The 24,204-nt window shown below is 37.3% G+C and overlaps 1 protein-coding gene across 1 annotated transcript; it reads right to left on the bottom strand.

The window, feature by feature from the left end:
- Nucleotides 1–486: 486 nt before the first annotated feature.
- On the bottom strand, nucleotides 487–24,145 carry dhx57 (DEAH-box helicase 57; the record flags this gene model as incomplete). Its single annotated transcript, NM_001170505.1, is given in 20 exon segments — nucleotides 487–504; nucleotides 1,402–1,485; nucleotides 1,981–2,076; nucleotides 2,649–2,925; nucleotides 4,047–4,247; nucleotides 5,101–5,274; nucleotides 7,490–7,586; nucleotides 9,322–9,438; nucleotides 9,972–10,189; nucleotides 11,067–11,121; nucleotides 13,257–13,390; nucleotides 13,828–13,952; nucleotides 15,084–15,279; nucleotides 16,039–16,160; nucleotides 16,978–17,192; nucleotides 19,404–20,230; nucleotides 20,720–20,935; nucleotides 21,583–21,735; nucleotides 22,551–22,783; nucleotides 24,110–24,145. Coding segments are annotated over 19 exon segments (3,552 nt in total), but the record flags the coding sequence as incomplete, so codon positions are not given.
- Between the last annotated feature and the right edge of the window lie 59 nt (nucleotides 24,146–24,204).

A 24,204-nucleotide genomic window follows, 5' to 3' on the forward strand; every position in this document is an offset into this window, starting at 1 on the left:
ACCAGTGGGTTTACCCCTTAGTAAGTGTCTTGGGTGACAAGAGCTTGCATGCAATAATGAATTACCCGCACACTGTTTTATATATAGTGTTGAAACCAACTCTCGTGCCCTCTTGCCACAATTGCAAATCTAGAAAAGATATCTTACATTCATTAAAGTGTCCTGTGAATTTTAAATTCAACTATTACTGTTGAGTGAATTTAAAAAAAAATGCACATAAAGACAGAGCAAAAAGTGCATGTCACAGCACTTAAACTAATATTATATTGTAAATGACAAGTTCATAGGAAAACACTCTCATCAATTTTACATTAACATATTTTAAAGGTTTATTTATCCTTTAAAAAAACTAGAAACAAGGCTTACTTCTTCTCCAGTTGCATCCTTGACCCCATCACCCCCATGCGCCCATCTTCTTTCAATGTCCCTGGCTCGCAGTCCTTCAGTTACAAACCCAATATCAGAAAGCAATTCTGTAAACTGTCGTTTCAAGCTGGCAATTTCCTGCAAAAGAAAAATATTACAACAGGTGTATTCTACCAGGCAAAACCATATACCTCTTCTTGTTGTGTATATTGCACAGGGCCATATACAAAAACTTAAGAAATCAACAGAAAAAATGCTTTCACAGACAATAGAGCACCAGAAAACAGGTTTAGTCAGAATACAGTACAGATATTTTACACTCCTTATGGCACTTCTGTTAACATGACTTGCCAGGAAGAGTTGCAGTGACAAAGTACAAGGAATTGCCTTGGATCACTTCTAAATCCAATAGTCCATGCGGGTGGAGAGAAGGGGGAACTGAAGTGCAGAAGACTGTTTTTTAGAAAAACTGTACAGATTTTGTAATTAAAGTGGACCTGATAACGGGATTTTTTTTTACTTTACAGCCCCTTTAAAGGAGAAGAAAAGGGAACTATAGTCACAACTCTCGTGAAGCCGGACTGGCAAAATGCATCTGGTGTAATGTCATCACTAGACACCATTTAAGGGACACATGTATGTGAGAAGCCAACTCCCCAAACACAGACCTGAACTGTGGTTGAACTAGTGACACAACTGGGTTCTCCCCTATATATCTCTGTGTTACGCTGTGACCCTTTATGTATCTTGTAGTACCCACCTACACTATCCGTAAACCTTTGGGTGAAGAAGGCTGTTCTATTCACTTCACACTACTTATCTCTTTTCTGTGAATATTGGGATTTATATATCATACACAATTATTTCACAATGATTTATTTTCTTTTTGGCACATAAGGTGTTTATATCACAAAGATATGTGTTGTGTAATATCTTGATAGTGTAATTATCACACAAAAGACTATTTCTGGTCTATATTTTAATTTCCCGATTATATTTTTACTTCTTAACAATGAAAAAATACATGTCACTTACCTGTAGTACTCTGACAGACAAGAAATTGTCTCTACAATATTGGTAAGCAGCCCGTGAGCTCTCCTTAATAACAGAACTCCATGCCTAAAAGCATTGGACAACATAGGGGAACCCAAACAAGAATTAGAATATATAACATACATAAGCAAGTATTCATGGCTTTACAAAAGTGTTGCTTAAACTAAAAGATGCACATGGTTAGAATTTACTGTTATAGCCTTTTATCAGGTACTGGGATTTTCCAACAAATATGTAGGTGCATGTATCTACTACATATATAAACTTTTTGAAACATTTTTTTATGGCTGTTTGCAGATGCACAGTTCTGGCAGCCTGGAACAGGAAGGCACAACTCTCTGTTGCACACGTTGCCACAGGGGGTATGATAACATGCAACTGTTGCTACAACAACAAATCTCTATGGGATATGTGCACACCCTCTCTCCAAACACAACTAGAGCACTTGATTACAACAGCAATTACTGGAGATAAGGCAGGTCAGATGACATGGGGGAATCCACTCACATCTATATTGTTTATAATGGAAAGACAGCAACTATACTTTTCACATTACTTTACCTGATAAGCTTGGAGAAGTGCCAAATGGTCACTGTTTGCTGTGGCAAATTCTTGCTTTTTTTTGTTAGCCTCTTCCTTTTTATCCCAGGGACACACCTTCAGAATAAATACATAAGCAAGAGTATGAAGAAAGAACAGTAATTGTGTTATTAGGTAATATAAAGTGAAATTTCTCCTTATTTGTACTGGAGGGATTTCTTGTTGGGGAATGTACCAAGCACACTTTGTGCTTATGTAAAAAAATGTCTAATTGGTAACACAATACACCTTAAGCTTTTTATAAAATGAATGCTTAAGTTTAGAGTTTAAGCTGATGACGTGCAAGTAAATTTACTTTAAGGTCACTGAACACAGGGACCTCTAATTGTCAGCAGCTTTATAGTATGCCAGGGTCAAAATACCTCCATTTCTATTATATACTATGCTTTGCTTACTGGGTCAATAAAGAATTAATAATTAGTCAGAACATGGATTGATAATGTTGACCAGTTTAAACCATTCTAATCAAACTGGCTAAACATGTCCCTATATGTGGGCCCAAAATGCCCTGGTATTCTCAGGTATACCATTCTGTCATTGTTTACAAAAATATGTTTAAATAGGATACTATGGTAATGGGCATTGCTATTTTTTTGAAGATTTCTAGAAACAGAAAAAAAGATACTTACAAAGGGAGATTTAAAGGCCAGGCTAGCAGCAATAGTGAGGGCAGGGTCAAGGCATCGGAAGATAGCCCCAAAGAGCATCAGTTTTCCTATTCTCACATCAACTGGTAGGGAAGCTAAATGATATCCCAGAGGTGTAAGTTTCTCCTCCTTTGTTAAGGCCCCAAGGTCTTGAAGTCGTATTTTTGAAGCATGAAGGGACTCCATTCGAGGAGGTTCGATTAAGCGAGCAAAGACTAAATCAAGGCGGCACTCGGAAAACATTTCCAAAATTTTTATCCTTAAAAGAGATAAACGACTGCTTATGTGGCATACTAAGGAAGGACAACTGCAAGAATATTAAGGCTGCTAGATTATACTTGGTGCTTAACCACAAACAGGAAATACTTAAGATATAGCAAGACAACTGCAGTATTAACAATAAAAATGTGTATATAATAAGAATTCAAATTTGGTGAATTTTGAAGTTTGTGAAACTGAAGTCACTTTTATTTTACACTGGAGCCTACATAATTTGTTCTTTAGAGCAAGATTAATCCAATGACCCTTCCCAGTTAAACCCTCAGTTAATCTAGGCTACCGTGGGCAACTTATCTCCCAAGAATGCCTTCATAACGACAAGTCGGCTAATGCTGATAATAGGTTTATTATTATTATTAGCCATGACTATCCTGTAAATCATACCCTTATAATCAGTGCTTAGAGATGTCATTTGTGTCACATAACTCACTCAATTACAACTGTACAGGTATAGGATCTGTTATCCATAAACCCGTTATCCAGAAAGTTCCAAATTACGGAAAGGCCATCTTCCATAGACTCCATTATAAGCAAATATTTCATGTTTAAAAATTATTTCCTTTTTCTCTGTTATAATAAAACTGTAGCTTGTACTTGATCCCAAGATATAATAAATCCTTATTGGTGGCAAAACAATCCTATTGGGTTTAATTACTATTTAAATAGCTTTTTAAGGTATGGAGATCCAAATTACAGAAAGATCCCTTATCTGGAAAACTCCAGGTCCCAAGCATTCTGGATAACAGGTCCCATACCTGTATTATAAATATGTAATGAGTCACCTTGGAGTTCCATGACCTGTGTCTGCTTGTTTTTACATGGTCATGGACTTGGGCAGTAATTCCATTGTTCAACTTGAGTGCAATGAACTGGGGCTTGTGTCAAACATACTTTTTGCCTATTGTTTCAATCACAAAAAAATATGTTTTTTTATTAACAGGGAAGGCCAGATAAAATCTTCTTGTTTAAATGCAGTTAATTGCAAGTGATTTTCCTTCATAATAACCAATTGTTGCCCAAAATATGAAAAAATCAATGCTTTTGGTCTCTTAAGAAATGACTGCAATAATTCTGGCACTGTTAATACTTTACATAATTTACCTTAAACACAGCTGTTCCAATGGAATTCTCTGTATCTCTGGAAGCTGCTGGTCCAAAAGCTGATACTGATAGTGGTGACTAGTGAAAAGGTGAAAGCAGACACCAGAAGCCACACGACCAGCTCTTCCTTTTCTCTGCATGGCATTGGCTCGAGATACCCATGTGTCCTCAAGACTTTCCATACTTTTACCAGGATCATATCTAAAAAAGCAAATTGCATGCTAAGCTGGAAATAAGGACTTGGTTTAACAAGGAAGTATATATAACATATTTGCTGTAATAACCAATTGCATAAACACATATTGGAAATCTGCAACATTTATTATTATATTATCCAATGGGAGCTGAGTTTACACTGGGAAATGTGAAAGATATCCTTTCCCTTAAGCAATATCTTTTATAAATAGGGACAAACATATGTTAGTGCTCATGTAACTAATCAATAAACAAGTAATTAGTTACATAAAAGACTTGGGACACAGTGCGGTAATTAAACAAGGAAAGTGTCCAAAAGAAAGATATCTAAAATGTGGCAACTGCCCCTGCGGAGACAGCTACACAAGCTTGGCTTATAGGGGCTGTATAATGAAAGCAAATTTAGTTCTAATAAACTTCCCAATATAGATTTTCCAATGATGTTTAACCTGTTTGTAGATGTAACTGTAATTGAAAGCAGTATCTGACTCCACAATATTGCAGGATTTAGATCAGCAGTTCTCACCAAGGGGGACCCCTTTCACAGGGGTCACCTAAGACCATCGGAAAACACATACTTCCTATGGTTTTAGGAATAATTTTATGGTTGGGGGACACCACAACATGAGGAACTGTATTAAAGGGTTGCAGCATAAGAAAGGTTGAGAACCACTGATTTAGATTTTCTCCACCCTTGACTTTATTCACCATAATGCCTTGCACACTTTTTCTCCTTTATAAGTGTGGAATAAAATAACTGTCAAATTACATGGCAACTATTGAAGTTATTGTTGCTGCCATCAGTCAGGCTCTCCGGAGTATTATATTTTTATAAAATACAGATGCATTACATAAATACCTTTTCTCACGCATTTTTCCAGAGTCTATGACATACACAACATCATCAATAGTTATGGAGGTTTCTGCAATGTTGGTGGAGATGATAATCTTGGTAACTCCTGGAGGGGGCTTTAGGAACACAGACTGCTGTTCGTCACTTGATAGGGATGAGTGCAGAGGGTAGATAACACATCTGGCAAAAAGTACAAGCAAAAATAATGTGCAGCACAATTACCTTTATAACACAGGATCATTATCATAAGACTTTGTTAAACAAGGCTAATAAATGAAAACAAAATGATAGCATTTATGGGATCTCTAAAAGTGGGAAATTATAATAAAACACACATAAAATATGCTTCATTTCCACTATTCTGATTTATAGGGCTCTGCCCTTGAAATGTTCACACTGGCAACAAAACTCAGGAACTTCCTTGCATACTGTTTATAATAAAATAAGTGAAATAACCCCAGGGATGAAAGCTTGAAGCAGCGGTGAACTGTGTCTGGAATGTATGGCAGCTTTTAGAAAAAGAATTGTTCCATACACAGGGAATGTTCCATACACAGGGAATGTTCCATACACAGGATACATGGACATGGCAATTACACAGTCTATGTTCCATACACAGGATACATGGCTGCCACTGTACATGTGCATGGGCACTATTACTCTTTGAGCTGTATAAGACCCAGCTTGAAAAGTCTTGGGTGCAGCCTCACAATTTTAAGATGAAATCCATTCCTATTTACACAAAAGGACATTCTAGCCATGGTAAAATGCTGGTCCACATAATAAATGGAGCCAGTACAGGTATTGGACCTATTATCCAGAATTATCTGGACCTGGTGTCTTCCGGATAAGGGATCTTTACGTAATTTGGATCTCTATACTTTAAGTCTACTAAAAAATTATTTAAGCATAATTAAACCCACTAGGATTGTTTTGCCTCCAATAAGGATTACTTATATCTTAGTTAGGATCAAATACAAGGTACTGTTTTACTATTACAGAGAAAAAGGAAATCCATTTTAAAAAATAGAATTACTTGATTAAAATGGAATATGGTCTTCCCCTAATTCAGAGTTTTCTGGATAATGGATTTCCGGAAAAGGGATCCTATACCTGTACTTTGTAACACTGGCACCAGTACAGTGGTACCACAGCATCTGTGGATGTGTGAGACAGGGCTTTGGGACACTAAACATTCTCATGGTGTAAACAGATCCTTAGGACTAGCCAACTAATGTCTGAATAAGGCAGCATTCAAGAAAACTAGATACTTTCTAGAGCAATGTGTAATCTCAAAAGACTATAGTTTGCCACTCCACTGAGGCACAATGGTTGTATACTTTATGACTGATAACGCTATCATACTTTACTTATGTAAGTGACTACATCCAGCGACAGAAAGCACTGAAAGTTGGACAAATTCCCTGCAGGGTCTCAGTATTACTGCAGCCAAATAAATAGGTGTCAGCTAAGCCACTTGTTAGGGCTCTGGCACACGGGGGAGATTAATCGCGGGCGACTAATCTCCCCCGTGTGCCAGAGCCCTAAGCCTCGCGAGTCTTTTTCGGCGATTTGCGCAAAATTGCGCCGCCGCGTCTGCCATCCCGCCGGCGACTTACATGTTCGCCGGTGGGATGGCAGGGGTAGGTAACTCGGGGAGATTAGTCGCCCGCGAACAGGGAGTTAATCGCGGGCGACTAATCTCCCCCGTGTGCCAGAGCCCTTAGAGAACACTTTAGCCAGTCTTCTTGCAGTAACAAGTGATTATATCAGAGCAAGGGGGCTCAGAATTGCTTTGCGGACATATAAAGAAAGTGATCTCAAAGGTACACCTACCAAGTACCCATCCCAAGCAGCATGCTCTTTATGTTGAGTTTAACTAACTAAGAGAGACATCTTAAACAGATAGAGCAATACTAGGAGACCAAAGGGCAGAGTTATTATCAATCAGTTTGTTGTAATCGTTGTAAGAAAACATGCAAGCCCTTCATTTCTGGTATCAATTATTTTTTATTTCTATGTGTGGATTGTGTTTTTTTTACACAATTGAAAAGATTGACAGGTTTCAGGTGGTAAGCCTTTTAATAACAATAAAAAAAAAAACACAGATGAAGAAAAAAAAACAAGGATAAAATCTGTCTCTCACTTTTTCTTACAAAGATTACAATGAACACAACAATCAATGGATTTACCCCCTAGTCATGTGGCCTGGACTAAAATCTACTGGATGTCAGACATTACTGGCATGTCAAACATATTAAACTTTAAGCTCACCTCAATATGAAATTTAAAATAAATTGTACTGCTAGTTACTATTTTCATTTAGTGTAAATGTTAGTGTTTGATACTTTTGAAGTTTAATTCTGTTTTAAAATGTGCAGTTAATTGCACTTACCTCTTACTGCGTCTATTATTGAACAGCGCATTTGACTGCAGTTGATCATACAGCGTCTTAATTTCAGCTAGGCCTGGCAAAAACACCAGAACAGCACCTAAAACATAGGAAGGAAGGTCAGGAAAAATGTATAGGCTAATTGTAATACTGATGACTCATTTATTCCTGCCTCTTTTGTTACACATCCACAGCATGGCACTCGACACGAAGTAGGTGGTTTTTTTACTTGTGATAGTAAGGACGTCATCTACTGTTGAAGTGCCCATGCGGTTTAGCGTATGTTGGTCAGACCACTAGACCAATTAAGGTCAGGCTCAATGAGCATAAATCCACCATACGCAACTATCGACCCAAAAAAACTAAAATTAATGAGAAAAGTAAGGAGATAGAGAAAAAGAGAGACTTTTTTTTCCACACATGGTCATCAGGTGTCACAAGTCAGGTGGCAGATTCTGGAAAAATAATGATTAAACAGGGACAAGAAAAAAGAAGGTACTATCACAAAGAGAATGTTACTGGATTTGGCTTTTACAATCTCGCCATCCAAAAGTGTTAAATGATGAATTTAATATGTCTTGCTTTCTATAGGTTACTTATTGTTATGTATGTTGTGTATGTTTTATTTCAGATAAATAACCCTCTTGAGTACATAGCAGGGATAGATACTTTCTTTCTGCTGCGAGTAGGGTAAGATATTTGTTTCTAAATTATGTAACTAACTAATAAATGTTTTTAACTTGTAACAATAAGTAACAATTTTAATGTTGTAACAATGTTTTGTATTTTAGTATCCTGTGGGGCCTGCTCTTTTCGACACATGGTTTCATTCTCTATGGGACTGGAATCTTAAGCTGTGATTATTGATGTGAATACAGTTTAATATTTTGGCACACTTCATGCACTGCACTATAGTATAAATAATGTACATGTTTGTATGCTTTTTTTAAAAATTACACTTAGTTTTTTAAAAAAAATTACATTTTTATTGTATTTATTTATGGATTTAATTATGTTAATTAATTATGCAAATAAACTGTGTATAAATTGTCGTCACTTCCACTGATTCGTATGCTTGATAAAGGGGTCACTTTGCCCCGAAACGTTGCACCTCCGCAATAAAGATTTTTTAAAGTGCTAGTCCTGTTTGCAGCTCCGAGTGCCAGTGCTTTTGTTGACTCTCATTTATGACACAGTAGATATTGTCCAATTATTTGCATGAACTACTGCTGCTATAGTAACAGAGAGATCATACATACATACATACATAGCAACATGGTAGATGAGGTTGAAAAAGGCAAATGTCTTTCAGGTTCAACTTCTGACCTAAGTTAAGACAGCCACCTAGTAGGAAAATTGCATCTCAACAAATTTTTTTAGTGACAGGGCTTCAAAATATCATCTCACATGTTTGAATTTCAACAGCATTAAAAACTGCACTTTATGACCAATTAATTTTAACCAGACCCGCAGGTGCTGTGAGCTCAAAGGAAATGAAGCAAAAAGTTAACAGTGCCTGTTTCCCCTGAAATGCAATTTATTAAACAGGTAAGCTGAATTCTAATGATTTTGGCAAAATGTTTTATATATTAATATTATTTTCCACAAGAAGCAAAGTTTTACCTATGGTTTCAGTACATTTTCATCTCCCCTACCTTTTTGTTTAAAGGCATATCTATGATGACATAAACCTCTTTTTTGGTGGCAGCACCAAAAATTACCATTAGTATTTAATGGTAAAAATGAAAGCATAAAAATAAAATCTGGAAAATCCAAATGGATATTTATATGTTGTCTGTGTCTTATTTTTAGTTGTATATAGTACAAAGAATTACCTGGTGGATAAGAATGGTCTCCATTTACTATCCATTCTAGTAAAGCTTCAATCAAATCTAGGTTGATTTTATCCAGATCCATGGAGGAGAGTGTTTTGATAACAGACTTGCTGATACCTAAGAATAAAAAGTAGAAGCATTTCGTAAAGAAACTGAGTAATTTTTATTTAAAAAAACACACACAGGACTTTTAATTAATCTGGATATTACGCAGGATTCATGTTTTAATTCCCTTGCCATGAATCAATCTGTTGCCTAAGGGCATAGTAAATATTTTGTACTTGGCAGATATTCAATTAAATTATTAAATACAAGTACAACATTAAAAAAAAAAGAAAACCTAACTACAAATTGTCTCAGACTACTGTTTTCTAAATCATAATGAAATGTAATTTTAAAGTGAACTACCCCTTTAATTGAGCATTCACTGGCCTTAGTCACTGGATCACTGCGGATTATCCTTTGATCTTTTTTTTTTTTTTTTTTTTAAGAAACATCATGTTTTCATGGAGTCACCTTTGCCCTTGTCAATAGTTCCTACTTTCTCTCTTTTGACAATACAAGACTTTATAGGCCATAATGGAACAGTAACTTCACCTAGTTTCCTATAAAAAGGACCACATGTGTTACTATACTATTTTTAAACTTGCCATTATAGCGAACAGAAAGCTCTTTAACATTCAACTGTTGGTCTGGCACTGAATCCTTAACAATCTTAGAGTCCTGAATTCGCAGGGAAGAACTTATTTGTTGCTCCAGTTCATCTAACAATTCATTATAGGAATTTCCCTTCTTCCCTCTTGCAGAGTCCGGTCCTGGCAACTGCTTTGAGGAACGTTGATATGGGCTGCCATCTTCTAGCACGTATCTGAGAAAAGAGACAATGGAAATTTGTAACAGAAGACCATTACATATATTATAAATAATTAATCTGCAAGTAGTAATGTCTTCATTAAAAGAGACTTTAAAAAACCTAATAACTGCTGCAAAAGCATATGAGTTTAGTAACAACTTTATCAATATTTTAAAAGAAAACTTTTATAGAGTTGTTTTCTATAGACTTTTAAAGAACAGCATGTTTGGTAGAGCTCATTAACAAACAGCTACCACAGCAGTCTTGAAAAGCCCTACTCCTCACAAGGATATTTTATAGATTAAGTTACTATTTCAATAGGCACAAACCAAATTCAAAGATACTATGGCAACTGCAAATAACCATATTTAATGGGGGCATAACATTAATTTAGTGGTGCTTCTGCCCCACTTATCCATATCACTAAGAATTTGCCATAATACACTGACCCATGACTGTCATGTTTAAAATTAAATATTGCTTATTACTTAAGGTGGCCATACACGAGCATGTCGCCAAGCGAGCGGATCTTCCCCCGATATCCCCACCTACGGGTGGGCGATATCGGGGAGCATTTAGGTAAAAAAAATAAATAATCCGATCGTTTGGCCCTGGGGCCAAATGATCGGATTATGTGGGCGGCAATGGGGCAGTCGGATCGGGGACCGCATCAACGAGCCGATGCGGTCCCCGATCCGACCGGATTTTCTAACCTGGCCGATCGAGATCTGGCCAATTTCAGGCCAGATATTGGTCGGCCAGGCCGCTCTGCTCCAAGGGACCGATATCGGCAGCTATAGTCGGCCCGTGTATGGGGACCTTTACACAGCCCACACTATCTTTTCAATCTAATACAGTTCTGCGCAAATCTGCATTAAACTAATGGTCTTACCTTGTTTTGGCAATAGCATCTTCTAGAAAATACTGGTCAACTGGAAAGGTACGACCTTTAATATAAAATATTGTTAGACTCATGGTAAAACATATGCCTATATAATTAAATGAAAATGCCAATTCCTGAAAGTTTATAGCATTCTCTTACACATTAGCTCTGTGCAGTATTTCCTTAAAGGGGAACTCCACCCAAACAAAAATATGCAGCCTTTTCATGATTTTTAATTTGATAAAATGGTTTGGACCAGTTACCTAAGCCTGGTCCCCTGCTTTCCTGCTGATCTGGCTGACTACTTTGAGATTAAAAAAAAAAATAGTTGACTGTCCTTAGCCTGCATCCTCCAGATCCCATAATTCCCTGCACACGTAATGTCAATAAGGAAAGGAACATCACTGTGCAATGCATTGTGGGTTATGTTGTTTCTGCATGCTGTCTGTAAGCTGTGGAGTTGTAACAATTTGTTATATCAATGTTTAATCCCTCCTCCCCTTCCATTTCAAATGATGCAGAAAAAGAAGACCTGTTTTGCTGCTGGATTTCAGCATCTAAAAATTATATTTATTCATACTTAACAATAAAGACTAAAAGGTGAAGAAGTTGTATTTTTATGGTAAAGTTTCAGGAAGATGGGCCAGAGTCAGCTGAGGTAGTTACTTGACTGCGTGATTTCCCTCAAAAACATTTTTTTTTTTTGATGAGTTAATGCTAAAAGGATACATCACACCTATGACAAATACCACTGTCATAAAGATAGCTAGAACCTCAGGTATAAAACATGACATGACTATAGCATTTTGTAATGAGGAGAAACAAACATGATCACTACCCTATCCAAGAACAAACATTTTAATTGCACAAAATTAATGCTGGTCAAAGTAAGAAGGGCTACGAGGATGCCAAAGAGCCCTCTCAAACAACACATGCACCAAGAGTGCTCTTAAACCAAAAACTATTATGAGAGGGTAGAATTAATAAGAAGCATTGCAAAGGAACCATAATGGTTAAGGTGAGAAAAAAGGAAAAAAAAAGTACTTCTCAAATGCAATATGATAATCTCTATTTTAATGCACCCCACTTTACTAAACAATTTACTGTACAACTCTAAAGACTATAAATTAGTGGCAGTATTTCCTCAATTGTTCCACATGTGCTCACAAGGGTAAGGGGCAGAAGTAATTAGCAATAATAGCAAAAGATAAGTAAATGGTCAGCCGATTTACAGAGTTATTTACTTGCCTCTACTATTCTTGGCATTACTGTGCACATACAGACAAGACTGGGCCCTGCACAAAAACAGCAATAAGCACTAACCCCTTAAGGCTCTGGCACACGGGGAGATTAGTCACCCGCGACAAAACTCCCTGTTCGAAAATGTAAGTCGCCGGTGGGATGGCACACGCAGCGGCGCGATTTCGGCAAATCGCCAAAGTTGCCTCGCGAGGCTTTTTCGGCGATTTCCCGAAATCGCGCCGCCGCGTGTGCCATCCCACCCGCGACTTACATTTTCACCGGTGGAATGGCAGGTGATGGCAACTCGGGGAGATTAGTCGCCCGCGAACAGGGAGTTTTGTCGCAGGCGACTAATCTCCCCATGTGCCAGAGCCCTTAATACGGTTCACAAGGAGATGGTTAAAGAAAGTCTACTAATCTCTACATAGTAGATAACATGTCACACAGGGAGATTAGTCGCCGGCTAGAATGTTAATTGCCAGTGGGATGGCATAAGTTGCCTTGAGAGGAAACTTCTGTGACTTTGGCAAATCGCGCTGCCGCGTATGCCACCCACCGGCAATTTAAATTCTAGCCGGTGGGATGGCATTTCGGGGAGATTAGTCGTGCGTGACTAATCTCCCCGTGTGTCACAGCCCAAAGGGTGAAGACAGACAGAGCTACTAGTAGCAGCTACTTGTCATGGCTACTAAAATAGACAATGATGATCATTTACTGATAATTGTCTCTACATGTATTTTAGCAGAGGCAATTCTCAGTATTGTATATCGCAGGGTATGTTTTGTAGTTTAGTAGCCTTGGAAAAATAGCTGCTACTAGTAGCCCAGTGTGTATTCACCCTAAAAAGGGGTTAGGTTTATGATCAGGAACAAGTGGAAATAATCATATACACAGAGTCAGGAAAGGTACTTGATACAAAGCTGACAGATTCAAGTACATTGCAGATTGGTTTCTTACCTGGTATATGTAAAACTGGACAATCCTGAAAATAGCAGGAGAACAGCTCAGCATTCAAGGTGGCACTCATGAGGATAATTTTTAGGTCAGGTCTTAGAACCATGACATCTTTCAATACCAGCAGAAGGAAGTCACTGAGACCAAAAAGTATTTGTTTAACAACAGACAAGCACATCATTTGTAAAAATAGGACTTGAACTTACTTCCACAAGCATATCATTTTAGTATGCTCTGTTAATGGGCCAGCTGAAAATAACTTCATATACTGGTCCAGACTGGCATTCAAAACAGGCCCTGGCATTTTAAGTACATAGAGGCCCAAAACACCCCCCACCAGTCCACTAAATAGTGACTGTCTATGGCATCTTCCAGCAGCCCCTCTGGCATTTGCCAGAGTCTTCTCATTGCCAGTCCAGGCATGTTCATGTATCTGCATAATCTTACCATTTATTAATGTTTGTTAAAACATGTATTTTTAAACATTAATGGGAAAACATATAATGTTTAAAATCGGGTATAATGTATGAATTTATAAAAACATTTCCTTGAATACTAGTCATTTTTAGGTTACCTTTCTTCTGTTCGCTCATGGACCTCATCCACAACAACATGAGTAACATTTTGAAGAGTGGTGTCACCTTCCAGTCGCCTAAGAAGCACACCTGTAGTGCAGTACAGTAGTCTGGTTGCTGCTGACTGCAAAAAGAAAGAAGGAAAAAAAGTGTCTCTCTGTGCCAGTCAGCCACCTTTTCCCAAGCAATTTTACACTTTTGGAAATTAATATTAGTACATATTATCTGTGAATTATACATAATAACACATGATAATAATAATGTCAATTTTGTACAAAGGGTGCAAACATGTATTGCCTCTATAATAACATAGGTATAAGATCTATTATCCAGAATGCAAGGTCCCTGGAGTTTTTGAGATTTCAGCTGCCCAATATCGCCCACCTTAGTTGGGCATTTCAGTGGAAAGATCCGCTCGTTTGGCCACCTTGCAGTATTCCATGTAGTATAGCTACCTTAAGTCTGCTAAAGATCAACAATTTCAACATTAAATATACCCGATAGGATTGTTTTGCCACCAATGTGGTGGCCTAGTTAGGATGATGTAAAAGATTTTATTTACATAAAAATCTAATAATAATAATTTTTTTAAAATATTTTGCTTATACTGGACTTCATGAGAGATGCCCTTCTCATAGCCAGAGCTTTCTGTTTTTTTGGTAATCTCATCCCTGTATTATCATCCCCCTTTAGAGCTTATATATTTTAGTAGTAATATATATACCCAGCCAGTATTTGACTGGCCTAGCAGGTAAATCACCAGCTAGGGCTGGTATTACATATTTACAGGACAACTGATGGGATAAATCTCAATTCGGCCATCCACACAATTTGTTCCATTCTTTTAGACGGAAAGCACTATTGGGCGGGGCCCTCATAACCTCTTGTATTACTGACTGCTTTTATGGAAATTTGCATGCTCAATGTATACACTCATTTATTGTACAGCACTATGAAATATACTGGTGCTTTATAAATATGTGCTAATAATACTAATAATTCCTTGCAGCCTATAGTGTATATCATCTTATGTCTCATGCATCACTAATCAATGCACAGTTGGTAAATATGTATTAGGCTATCATGATCTTTTAATATTTATCTGGAGAGCTATTTTGTAAACATTGATGCTTTAGATAGTTTCTTCAAATGTTTATGTTTGTAAAAAACACCCCTGTTTTTCTTTCTGTACATTGATGTTCAAAAATTGAACAAAAATAATATACACAAGTACAAAAAAACCTAGTACACTAACCTTAACACTTTCAAGTCTTATCTGATAGCCAACTGAGATTCCAACTCTCTCTGCTCTCTCCTGCGCCACACGTTCAGCCACAGAGATGGCAGAGATCCTGCGAGGTTGTGTACATATAATGTTGGACACATGGCTGGGAGGCCCTTTAAGTGAAGCATCTAATATAAACTGGGGGATCTGTGTTGTCTTACCACACCTGTAGAAACAGTACAATTGGTTAGATGCAGTATAGGCATGTTGACTAAACAAGCTCTCAGGTCTGCCCATCTTTTTATCATAAAACCTCATAGCTACTACAATCTCTAGTAAATCTGTCAGGTTAACCTAAGAAAGTGGAGCATTCTCTGTAAAACACATTTTAAATTTAGATACCTGATGGACCTGGAGACCTACAGTACCGCAGAGCCCAAATTCTGTATAGACTACCCTACATAATATAGGCCAATGGGACAGATAAGCACACATACCATGTGTTCTGTTTCATTTGTTCTGTATTATATGGTGTTTCTATTTGGACCTTTACTTGGATTTACACCACAGATATGGATTACTGGGTATGAACTTTGAACATTTAATACAATTCTTCCTTACAAGAAGACCACAGCAAGTCTGGGAACAATGTAGACCAAACAAAAAAAAAAAAACCTTGAATTTTCTTGGGATATTAGAACAATCTTCGGAATAGCTGACAGAGGCAGATGCAATAGAAACACCATCAAAATAAGCATATAAAATGTGCTCTCCCAGCAGCTGCCCTTATTATCCTTGGAAGGACAATGATTGAAATCTCTTACCTAATGACTTGGTTAATATGGAGCTATGTACATGCAAACACACACTGTATTTAGCATTGGGTTAAATTCTATAAGATGTGATGATAACATAAATAGCACCCTAAGTCACTCTAAAGCATCACTGTGGCAGGAATAATGTTCTCTGAAAGGAGAGCACTCACCCAGTCATCCCACTCACAACCAGAACCTGGTATTTTGAAAGCAGCTCAAGGATCTGGTCTTGTTTCTGCCATGCTGGCAGCTTTTGCCTCTCTTCAAGCATTGACTGATAATTTCTGGTGGTCTAAAGCAGAAAGGACATTTTAAAGTATTTTCTTAAGACTTTTTTTGCCTCCTGAAAGTTATTGGTGCAATGCTCAAAAATTATGACCCTAAGTAAGGATGTTAACGGTTTATTTCACTCATCTTCAAACAGGTTTGATTTTTAAGGAGATACTGACACCAGAAATGATTTTTTTACATCTATCATAACAATGTCTTTGCACAAGCTTTATAATTTTGCCATAAAAGTATTTCTTGATGCGTTTACACTCCCTATCTGATCCCCCATGTTCCTCTATGAGGGGGCTGCCATATTTGTGCAGCAGGGAGTCCTTTAGCATTAGAACTGTATAACTGACAGGAGAAGGGACAGTCAGGTTGGCAAAACAGCAATTGCTTATAAAAGCAGCCCTATCAAAAAATGATCAACATGACCTATAGGCAAATTTTTATGTAGATTCATAATTTAAAAAGTAGTTTGGTTTTTTTTTGTCAGTATCACTTTAACGCCACTATTCATTTTCGTAATTTACTCTCATCATTCCCTTTTATAAGTATAGCTATAAATAACAGCTGACATATTAACTGAGCAAGAGGTCCCCTATGCCTTCTTTCTAAAATTTTTTTTTGCATTTGTTTTATGGAAATATTTAGATTTTGTATCTAAAACAGACTGTAGCGTGCTTGCCTTTCTGCTCTTCAGTCTCTGATATGTTTGGCCGATCCACATATAACCCCTAATCTACCTTTTACATGCTATGACAGAACATATAATATATATACACAATTTTATTAACAGTGCATCATTTATGTGTATTCCTTTTTGACATACACAGTACCTTCTTGGCACGGTAGTGCTTGCAGATCTTGGCATTCTCAGCAGCCACTGCTTTATTAGAGTTAAAACTGTACTTCTTGGCTTGCTTTTTCTTCAAATTTGCATAGCTTTCATTTTCAACCAAAACAGACTCTGATTCAAGATCATCCAGACTATCTTCATCTGTATCATTTGGTTTACTTATGTCCATTTTAATTGGTTTCTGCTCTTTCCTGGCTAAAATGAGCAAACATTAAAAAAAACGAAACCATTAAAATTAAAACATTTAATAGTGAAACGCACATCTGGACTCAAGTAGTCGAATTTTTTGACAATCTAGAGTACCCTAGAGTGACTACACCCACTGCTTGTCTTTTTGGGGTTCTAGATGCCATAAGACCACAAATATATGCAAGGTTGAGGTTTTAAATACTTTTTTTTTTTTGCAGCAAAAAGACTATAGCTACACAATGAACACGTCACCTGCCTCCACTAGACACTAGCTCCAAATTATAAACGCAGTGATCCCCTTATTTAATCTCGCATATCAACCACCAAACTTGATAACGTTTTGGAAAACTAGTGTGATACAATTCTAGGTGCAATTCAACCACTAGATACAGGACTTTACTCCCCCTCTACCCCTGGGAATCTGCATGCCTAATGTTATGGGTACCTTTGGTGTTTCACATCTTGATACAGCACCCAGGAAACATGTACTTGATCTATACTCCCTGAAATATAACTTTTATAAGCCTGCCGACTTAACCATTGTAATGCTGTTACTATTTTTGTTGTTTTCTTGAAACAATAAACTTCTACCTATAAAAATATGAGACCACAGATTCAAAATATTATACAACCCAATAAATGTAGTGTAATATGTCTCACCACAATTATTGGCCAAAGCAAACTGTGTCTATAGAGGATGCAAAACCACAAGCTTGAGTGGTGAACTTGAAGTATAATTTATCTTTTATTAACACACTACAACAAATGAAGATGGATATTTACTAGGGATGCACCGAATCCAGGTTTCGGTTGGGAATTCGAGCAAGATTCGGCCAAATCCAAGCTCATGACCAAACCGAATCCGAATAAAAAAATCACTTTTTTTGTCATGTAAACATGTAAGTTGAAAACCTTTAACCCCTTGCTAATTAGGACTCGGTTCTGTATTCGACCGAATCTTTGACAAAGGATTCGGGGTTTGGCCTAATCCAAAAAAGGTGGAGGTGCCCAAATTAGTACATCAATGCCATGGCTGAATATGTGGAATGCAGCATATCAGGAGAAGATTCACTTGTTTGGCGAGCTCACCATACGAGCAGATCTTACCATGGATGGTCACCTGAAGCCTATGTCATTGTGACTTTTTATTTTATTTATTAAATAAACTACAAGCATTCCTTAAACCTAAAGTTTAAGCAAAAGACAAAAAAAAATTAAAACAATATTATAATAGCTCAGCTGAACTTCACACTAGTAAAAACGAACTAGCCTTTATTCTTACAGCAGAGAAGTACTTTATTATGACCATTACCTTTGAAACAAGACATTGTAACATACTGTATTTTTTTCCATTACAAATTTAAATTAATTAAGAGTCGGAGTTGGACTACTTTTGCTGACTCCGACTCCAGGTACCCAAAATTGCTTCGAACTCCACAGCTCTGGCACTGGTGTCAGATTGCTATAAAAGTCATTGACAGCATAAGACACCCTATTATTACAATGGCAATTAAAGCAAAGTGTAGCTAACTTGGCCAAAATCTTCCTTTTTTGAAATCTGTTTCATGAAGCAAAGATACTTTCAAGGTTTACTTTTGTCAAAACAAATGTGTTATTATAACAAAACTATTAATGGGATATTGCAGTTGTTTTAAAGTGATACCTGGCATTATTCTAGTTTTCAAGCAATACTTATACTTATACATGTGCATGCGGCCCACGGGGGGCCGCCAGTTGGACAGCACTGCCTTTGTTTATGTCTATGAAGATTCTCATTCATCCAGGTCATGATATACAGTATCTAGTAGAATTAATTCTAAAAACAACTGGACTTTTCTGAGTTTTTTCTTGAAAACGTTTCAACACTCATCCGAGTGGCTTCTTCAGTTCAATGACTGGTAGGGAATTCCCCGGTATTTAAACCCTTGATGGTAGTTCTGTGTCTGAACTACTATCAAGGGTTTAAATACCGGGGAATTCCTTAGCAGTCATTTGAATTGAAGAAGCCACTCTAGATACCTTAGTTTACAAGGAAATAAGGCGCTCAATAAGGGTTTCCACTTCAGAGTCTGAATTCAGCTGCATCACACATATCATATTTATGCAGAAAAAATCTATAATTGCCCTTCATGTAAAACAGTCTACAAAATATTTTGCATATTATTTATTAAACCATTTGTTTAGTTATTTAAACAAAGTAAAAAAAAAAGTACATACCTCCTGAGGGATAAGAAAGCAATGATGGTTTATCTGGAGCAACAGGTTTATTTATGGTTATTACAGGGTTTTTTCTGGTGTCAGAGGTTGCTGTTAGGAGTAGAGGTGGAGGAATACTATATTTGTGATGAGTATTGGCAAGTAATTTAACAATTTCATCCTCATCTTCCAGACAGCTCACAAGTGTGTAAACAGCAGGGTCACTGGTTTGAGCAATATTTAAGGCTTTTTCATAGAGGTACTCAGTAATGTGCAAACGGCAGCCCATTGAGAGATTCTCATTAACAGAATAAAATGCTAATAAAGGAGCTTGATAAGGGTATTTGTTATCTTTCGGAAATCTAACTTCTAGTTCATAGAGACAGTTGTTATTCCCATTGGCACAGAGATGTGATTCATCCTTAAAATTTTGTTTAGGCGCTTCATGCTTAAACCTGCACTTTGAGCCAAACCTGCAGTTTTCCCCTTTCATATAATACTTGCAGATATTTCTAGGCATTTGTTGAAACAAATCCTTGTCACTGTCTTTCTTTTTAGGTTTCTGCAGCCTTTTTGTCAGATAGTCCATCTCAAGTCCAACTGTCCATACTTTGTTTGGTATTCGCTCAACAAATTTCTCTCCACAAATTGACTGGAGTACAAAAGCTTCTTCCTGCCTCCGCTCAAGGCATTCTTCCACTGTAAAATCAGATGCCATCCTCTGTGTTTTTGTTCTTATTCCAAAAGTTTCAGAGAGGCACTGTTGTAGTAAATACTCCAACGACACTCCCACATCACTGTCATGGGACCTTAGTGTATTCATGCACCTTTCCTTGTCAAAACCATACCTGTAACATAGGTCACAAATAACTGAAAACGACAAACATGCTTTAGAGTATTTTGAACCAAAGTGTTGTCTGCACTATCAGGCTTTATACGTAACAGCCCTGGGATGTGTTGTATATAGTACAAATCATTATTTTGCAATATTTCGTAAGTAAATTGAAGAGTTCAAGGGTGCATTATAGGCACCAGGTTTAATTAGAGTATATGGATCATATTTAACTGATCAGTGATTATGGACTGTATGTCAGATTGTACTTATATAACAATCAAAAATGTGAAGGTGTACAATTAATTTAAAATTTAAAGTCAATGGTCTTTTACAAAATATTTACAAAGTTTACGGTTCACAAAAATACCTAGAATAATTGCCCTATGTTTCAAACAAAAAGTACCTTTAACATCCTGAACAATATACTGTGAAGAATTATACAGCAAAAAAAGTCAGTCTATCTAAAGAGATTGAGAATTGGTTCCACCTGCAAGGATCTCACCTGGACAATTTCCCTACAGCAAAAGGGGAAATAACAGCTTCTGGCAGCAATCCAACAGGAGTTCCTGGGGACAGATTCTCTGCTTCTTGCAATTCAGGATGCGAAGACCAATAATTAAAACTTTCCTCCTCCTCCTCCTCTTCATCACTATTTCCTTTATCTTCATCTTCGGAGCCAAGGCAATCATACTGATCTTCAACTTCTGATCCCACATCACTTGGTAAAAATATTATACATAGTTGTTGTAAAAGCAGTTACTTTCTTTCTAATCTTATGGTGCATAAAAGCAAATACATGTTTGAGACTTTCAATCTGACTTTTCTGAGCAGTAACGTAACTAGCACCTCCTGGGCCCAGGTGCAGAGCATGCAGTCTATGCATGCAGAGTATGCAGTCTATTAGTGTTATCTTAAGCCATGGGCAGCTCAATGATCAGAATTCATATGCACAGCAAGGCCATGTTCAGTGGCATATATAAATGGATATTAAAAACTAGACCTCACACACTGGACCATTTCTCCTTTATTTCAGATCTTTATCATTATGGAAGATGACCAGTGTAGCCTATAACAGGAATGTTATATAGTCAACAACAATTTCTTTTATAATAGATGTGATAAGAAATACATTCTGTGTGTGCAGATTTACCCACACCCTCTAATGTAAATGGAAAAGGAGGCTCGGGTTCCAAGCTTGCCAAGGAGCTCCACAAACACCTTTCTAGAGCATTATGAAATTGATATAAATAGGACTATATGTTAGTATATGTATAACTATTTTTACCAAACATTTAGGTAAAGCAAAATAGAGAAAATTAGAATGGTTAATGTGAAAAATGATATTTATAAATATGCAAGCCATACTCAATCTCTGCATCCAGATCCTGCCCTTGGAGATCACGCAAAAGTGCTTTCACTCTTTCTTGGTTCTCAGTGGTCATGTGAAGAGTCTGAAGCGGTGTACTAGCAACAGGATTACTGCGTGGCCTTGAGCTCAATCTGCTGGGCTGCTGGCAACTACAGAACAAGCACCAAGAATAACAACAGAAACTTTTAGCACTGAATAAATCACCACTTTAAACAAATATACATTGTCATAGCTGTAAATGTATTAGTTTGCAATGCTTAATGAGAATTCTTACATTTTAGTCTCAACTGAAAGTACATCCAGGAAAAACTTTTTCGAGCTGCTGCACCGAAGCTTCTACTTTTTCGAATTGTCGCACAAAAAACAGTGTCAAAAATCCTAAAACCTCTAAAGTTTCAAAGCAAAGCTCCTCCAGGTAAGGAAAATCTGTAATTGACTTCTACATGATCGTGACAAGTTTTAGCTAGAAAATTGTCGGATTCAGATTTTAAGCCTTTTTGTCTCAAATCTCAAAAAAGTCTGACTATTAGTAAAAGGCCCCCTAAATTTACCCAGGTGCAGTGATCTATAGCAACCAATAGAATGTTTGTTTTTATGGTGACCAGTAACTGCTACCTGCTAATCGGCTGCTTTGGGTTACTGTCCAAAAGTACTATGTGCTACAAAGAGTTTGCGCATACCTACTCTGTCCTTGAGGGGAAGTTCAAATTCAAAATAACTTTTAGTATAATAGTGATATTCTGAAACAATTCTCAGTTTTAATTTTTTATTTTTGTAACAATTTGCCTTTATAGTCTTCCTCTCTAGCCACAATTACATCATCAAGTAGAAACCTTGCATTATAAGGGTATATTACAAACTTGAAAGGTGTATAACAATAAGTAAAATACATCATAAACCATAAACTTTAAGGAGTGTGTGGTGGAACAAAGGTTTTTTTTATGAGCTATATCATCACACTTACTTTAATGTCCTCATTGGTCTACTAGAGAAACAGACGTCATCTCCTTCATCCCATGCTTTGCTCGAACATTTCCTGCTTCCACCTCCACCTCCTCCACCTCCACCTCCACCTCCACCAGCTTGTGGCCTAGACCGTCCTCGTTTGCTACCGCCACCTCTTCCTCCACCTTGTCTCTTGCCACCTCCTCCCTTGTTTGGCTTGCCTTTTCTTCGAACTGGAAAATCCATTGGGTTCTGTGGATACAAAGAATTATTTTCCCATCACCAAATGTGGTGGAGGATCTCCTAAGGCTCAGTCTGTTTTTCCCAAATTTGTAATGTATTTTTCCAATACAAAGCATAATAACAGACTGTACCCTTAAATACATATATAAAACAGTCAGTTAGTACAGACATTACATTACTAATACATTTATCTTAAACAGCTAGGTAACGAACCAACCTGTAATCACTTCATGTGCCATTGCCCTTACTCTTCTCTTATTAGATGTAACCATCCTTTTTAATTAAATCAATATTCCCCAAATACCATTACCATTTACCATGCCTCCCTTTTGGACTCTTAGTCGACTTCCAATTCTAATTTTTTGGGGGGCAACAAAGTGTGAGCTACAAGAGGGGCCAACACGGCAAGAAGACCCTAAACCATGAAAATACCCTAGATAAAATGCTCTTTTCCAAGTATTTAAAACCCTTCCTTTGTGATATATTTGAATTTAAATGTAATGCCACTTGTCATTGTGTATTGCCATTTTGCTCTCCACCTCATCAAGGCTTTATCCGAGCAGCAGTAGCTCACAACTACTCATGGGCAAGGCTGTGCATAAATGAAATCTATGCTAAAAACTCAAAACTACCATTCGGTACAACCTGCAGGGAGACAAAGACTAGTATTTTCCGTATCAGATAAAGTGTGGGGGTGGGGAAAGGTATTTCATTAGGTATTGTAAATTGATTTATATCTAGGGCCATTGCTGTTTATTTGAATGTAAGAATTTTATCTGAGAGCTTATGCCACTTCTTCCACGTAAATAAATACTTCTTCAGTGAAACCACATTTTTAATAAATATTTTACATTTAACCCTTTAAACATATAATAAGTATGATACATCAGTCAACTTTTCTTTATCACTTAATACAAAAATCGTTGACGTGTTTTTGGTCTTATTGTGTTTATAAATGCTGCAGACCCAATGCTTAGTGCTCCACAATGTGAACAGATCCATGTGGCTGCCATGTAACTGTGTTGGAATGAATGTGTGTGACAGCTTTTAAGTACGAATGCGTGTCTTAGTGTGCCAGGACATTAGGGCCATCCCTTTAGCTATAAAGAAAATACAGACAAAAGGCTGCGACCCCACAGGACGATTTAATAGTGGCAGTCTTTATTCTGACGTGTCGGGTTATAGTCACATGAAGCAATCACACAACCTGAACTTCCTTGGCACCTAGCGGTTTTGGCACACAGTATTTATACATAAAAATCGCTTTCATGTGTATTAAGTAACTCTTATTTACAAAACGAACGTCCCCTCTCAGTAATTCTCTGTTCTACTCACTCGTTCTCTGATTTAGTCGCCGGCTTCCTGTCTGACCACGTGACTTCTAGAGATGCCGGCGTCACGCCTGTTTCTCCGCCTCCTATTGGCTTGTT

The sequence above is a fragment of the Xenopus tropicalis genome, chromosome 5 (assembly GCF_000004195.4).
Source record: "Xenopus tropicalis strain Nigerian chromosome 5, UCB_Xtro_10.0, whole genome shotgun sequence".
In the NCBI taxonomy this organism is placed as follows: Eukaryota; Metazoa; Chordata; class Amphibia; order Anura; family Pipidae; genus Xenopus; species Xenopus tropicalis.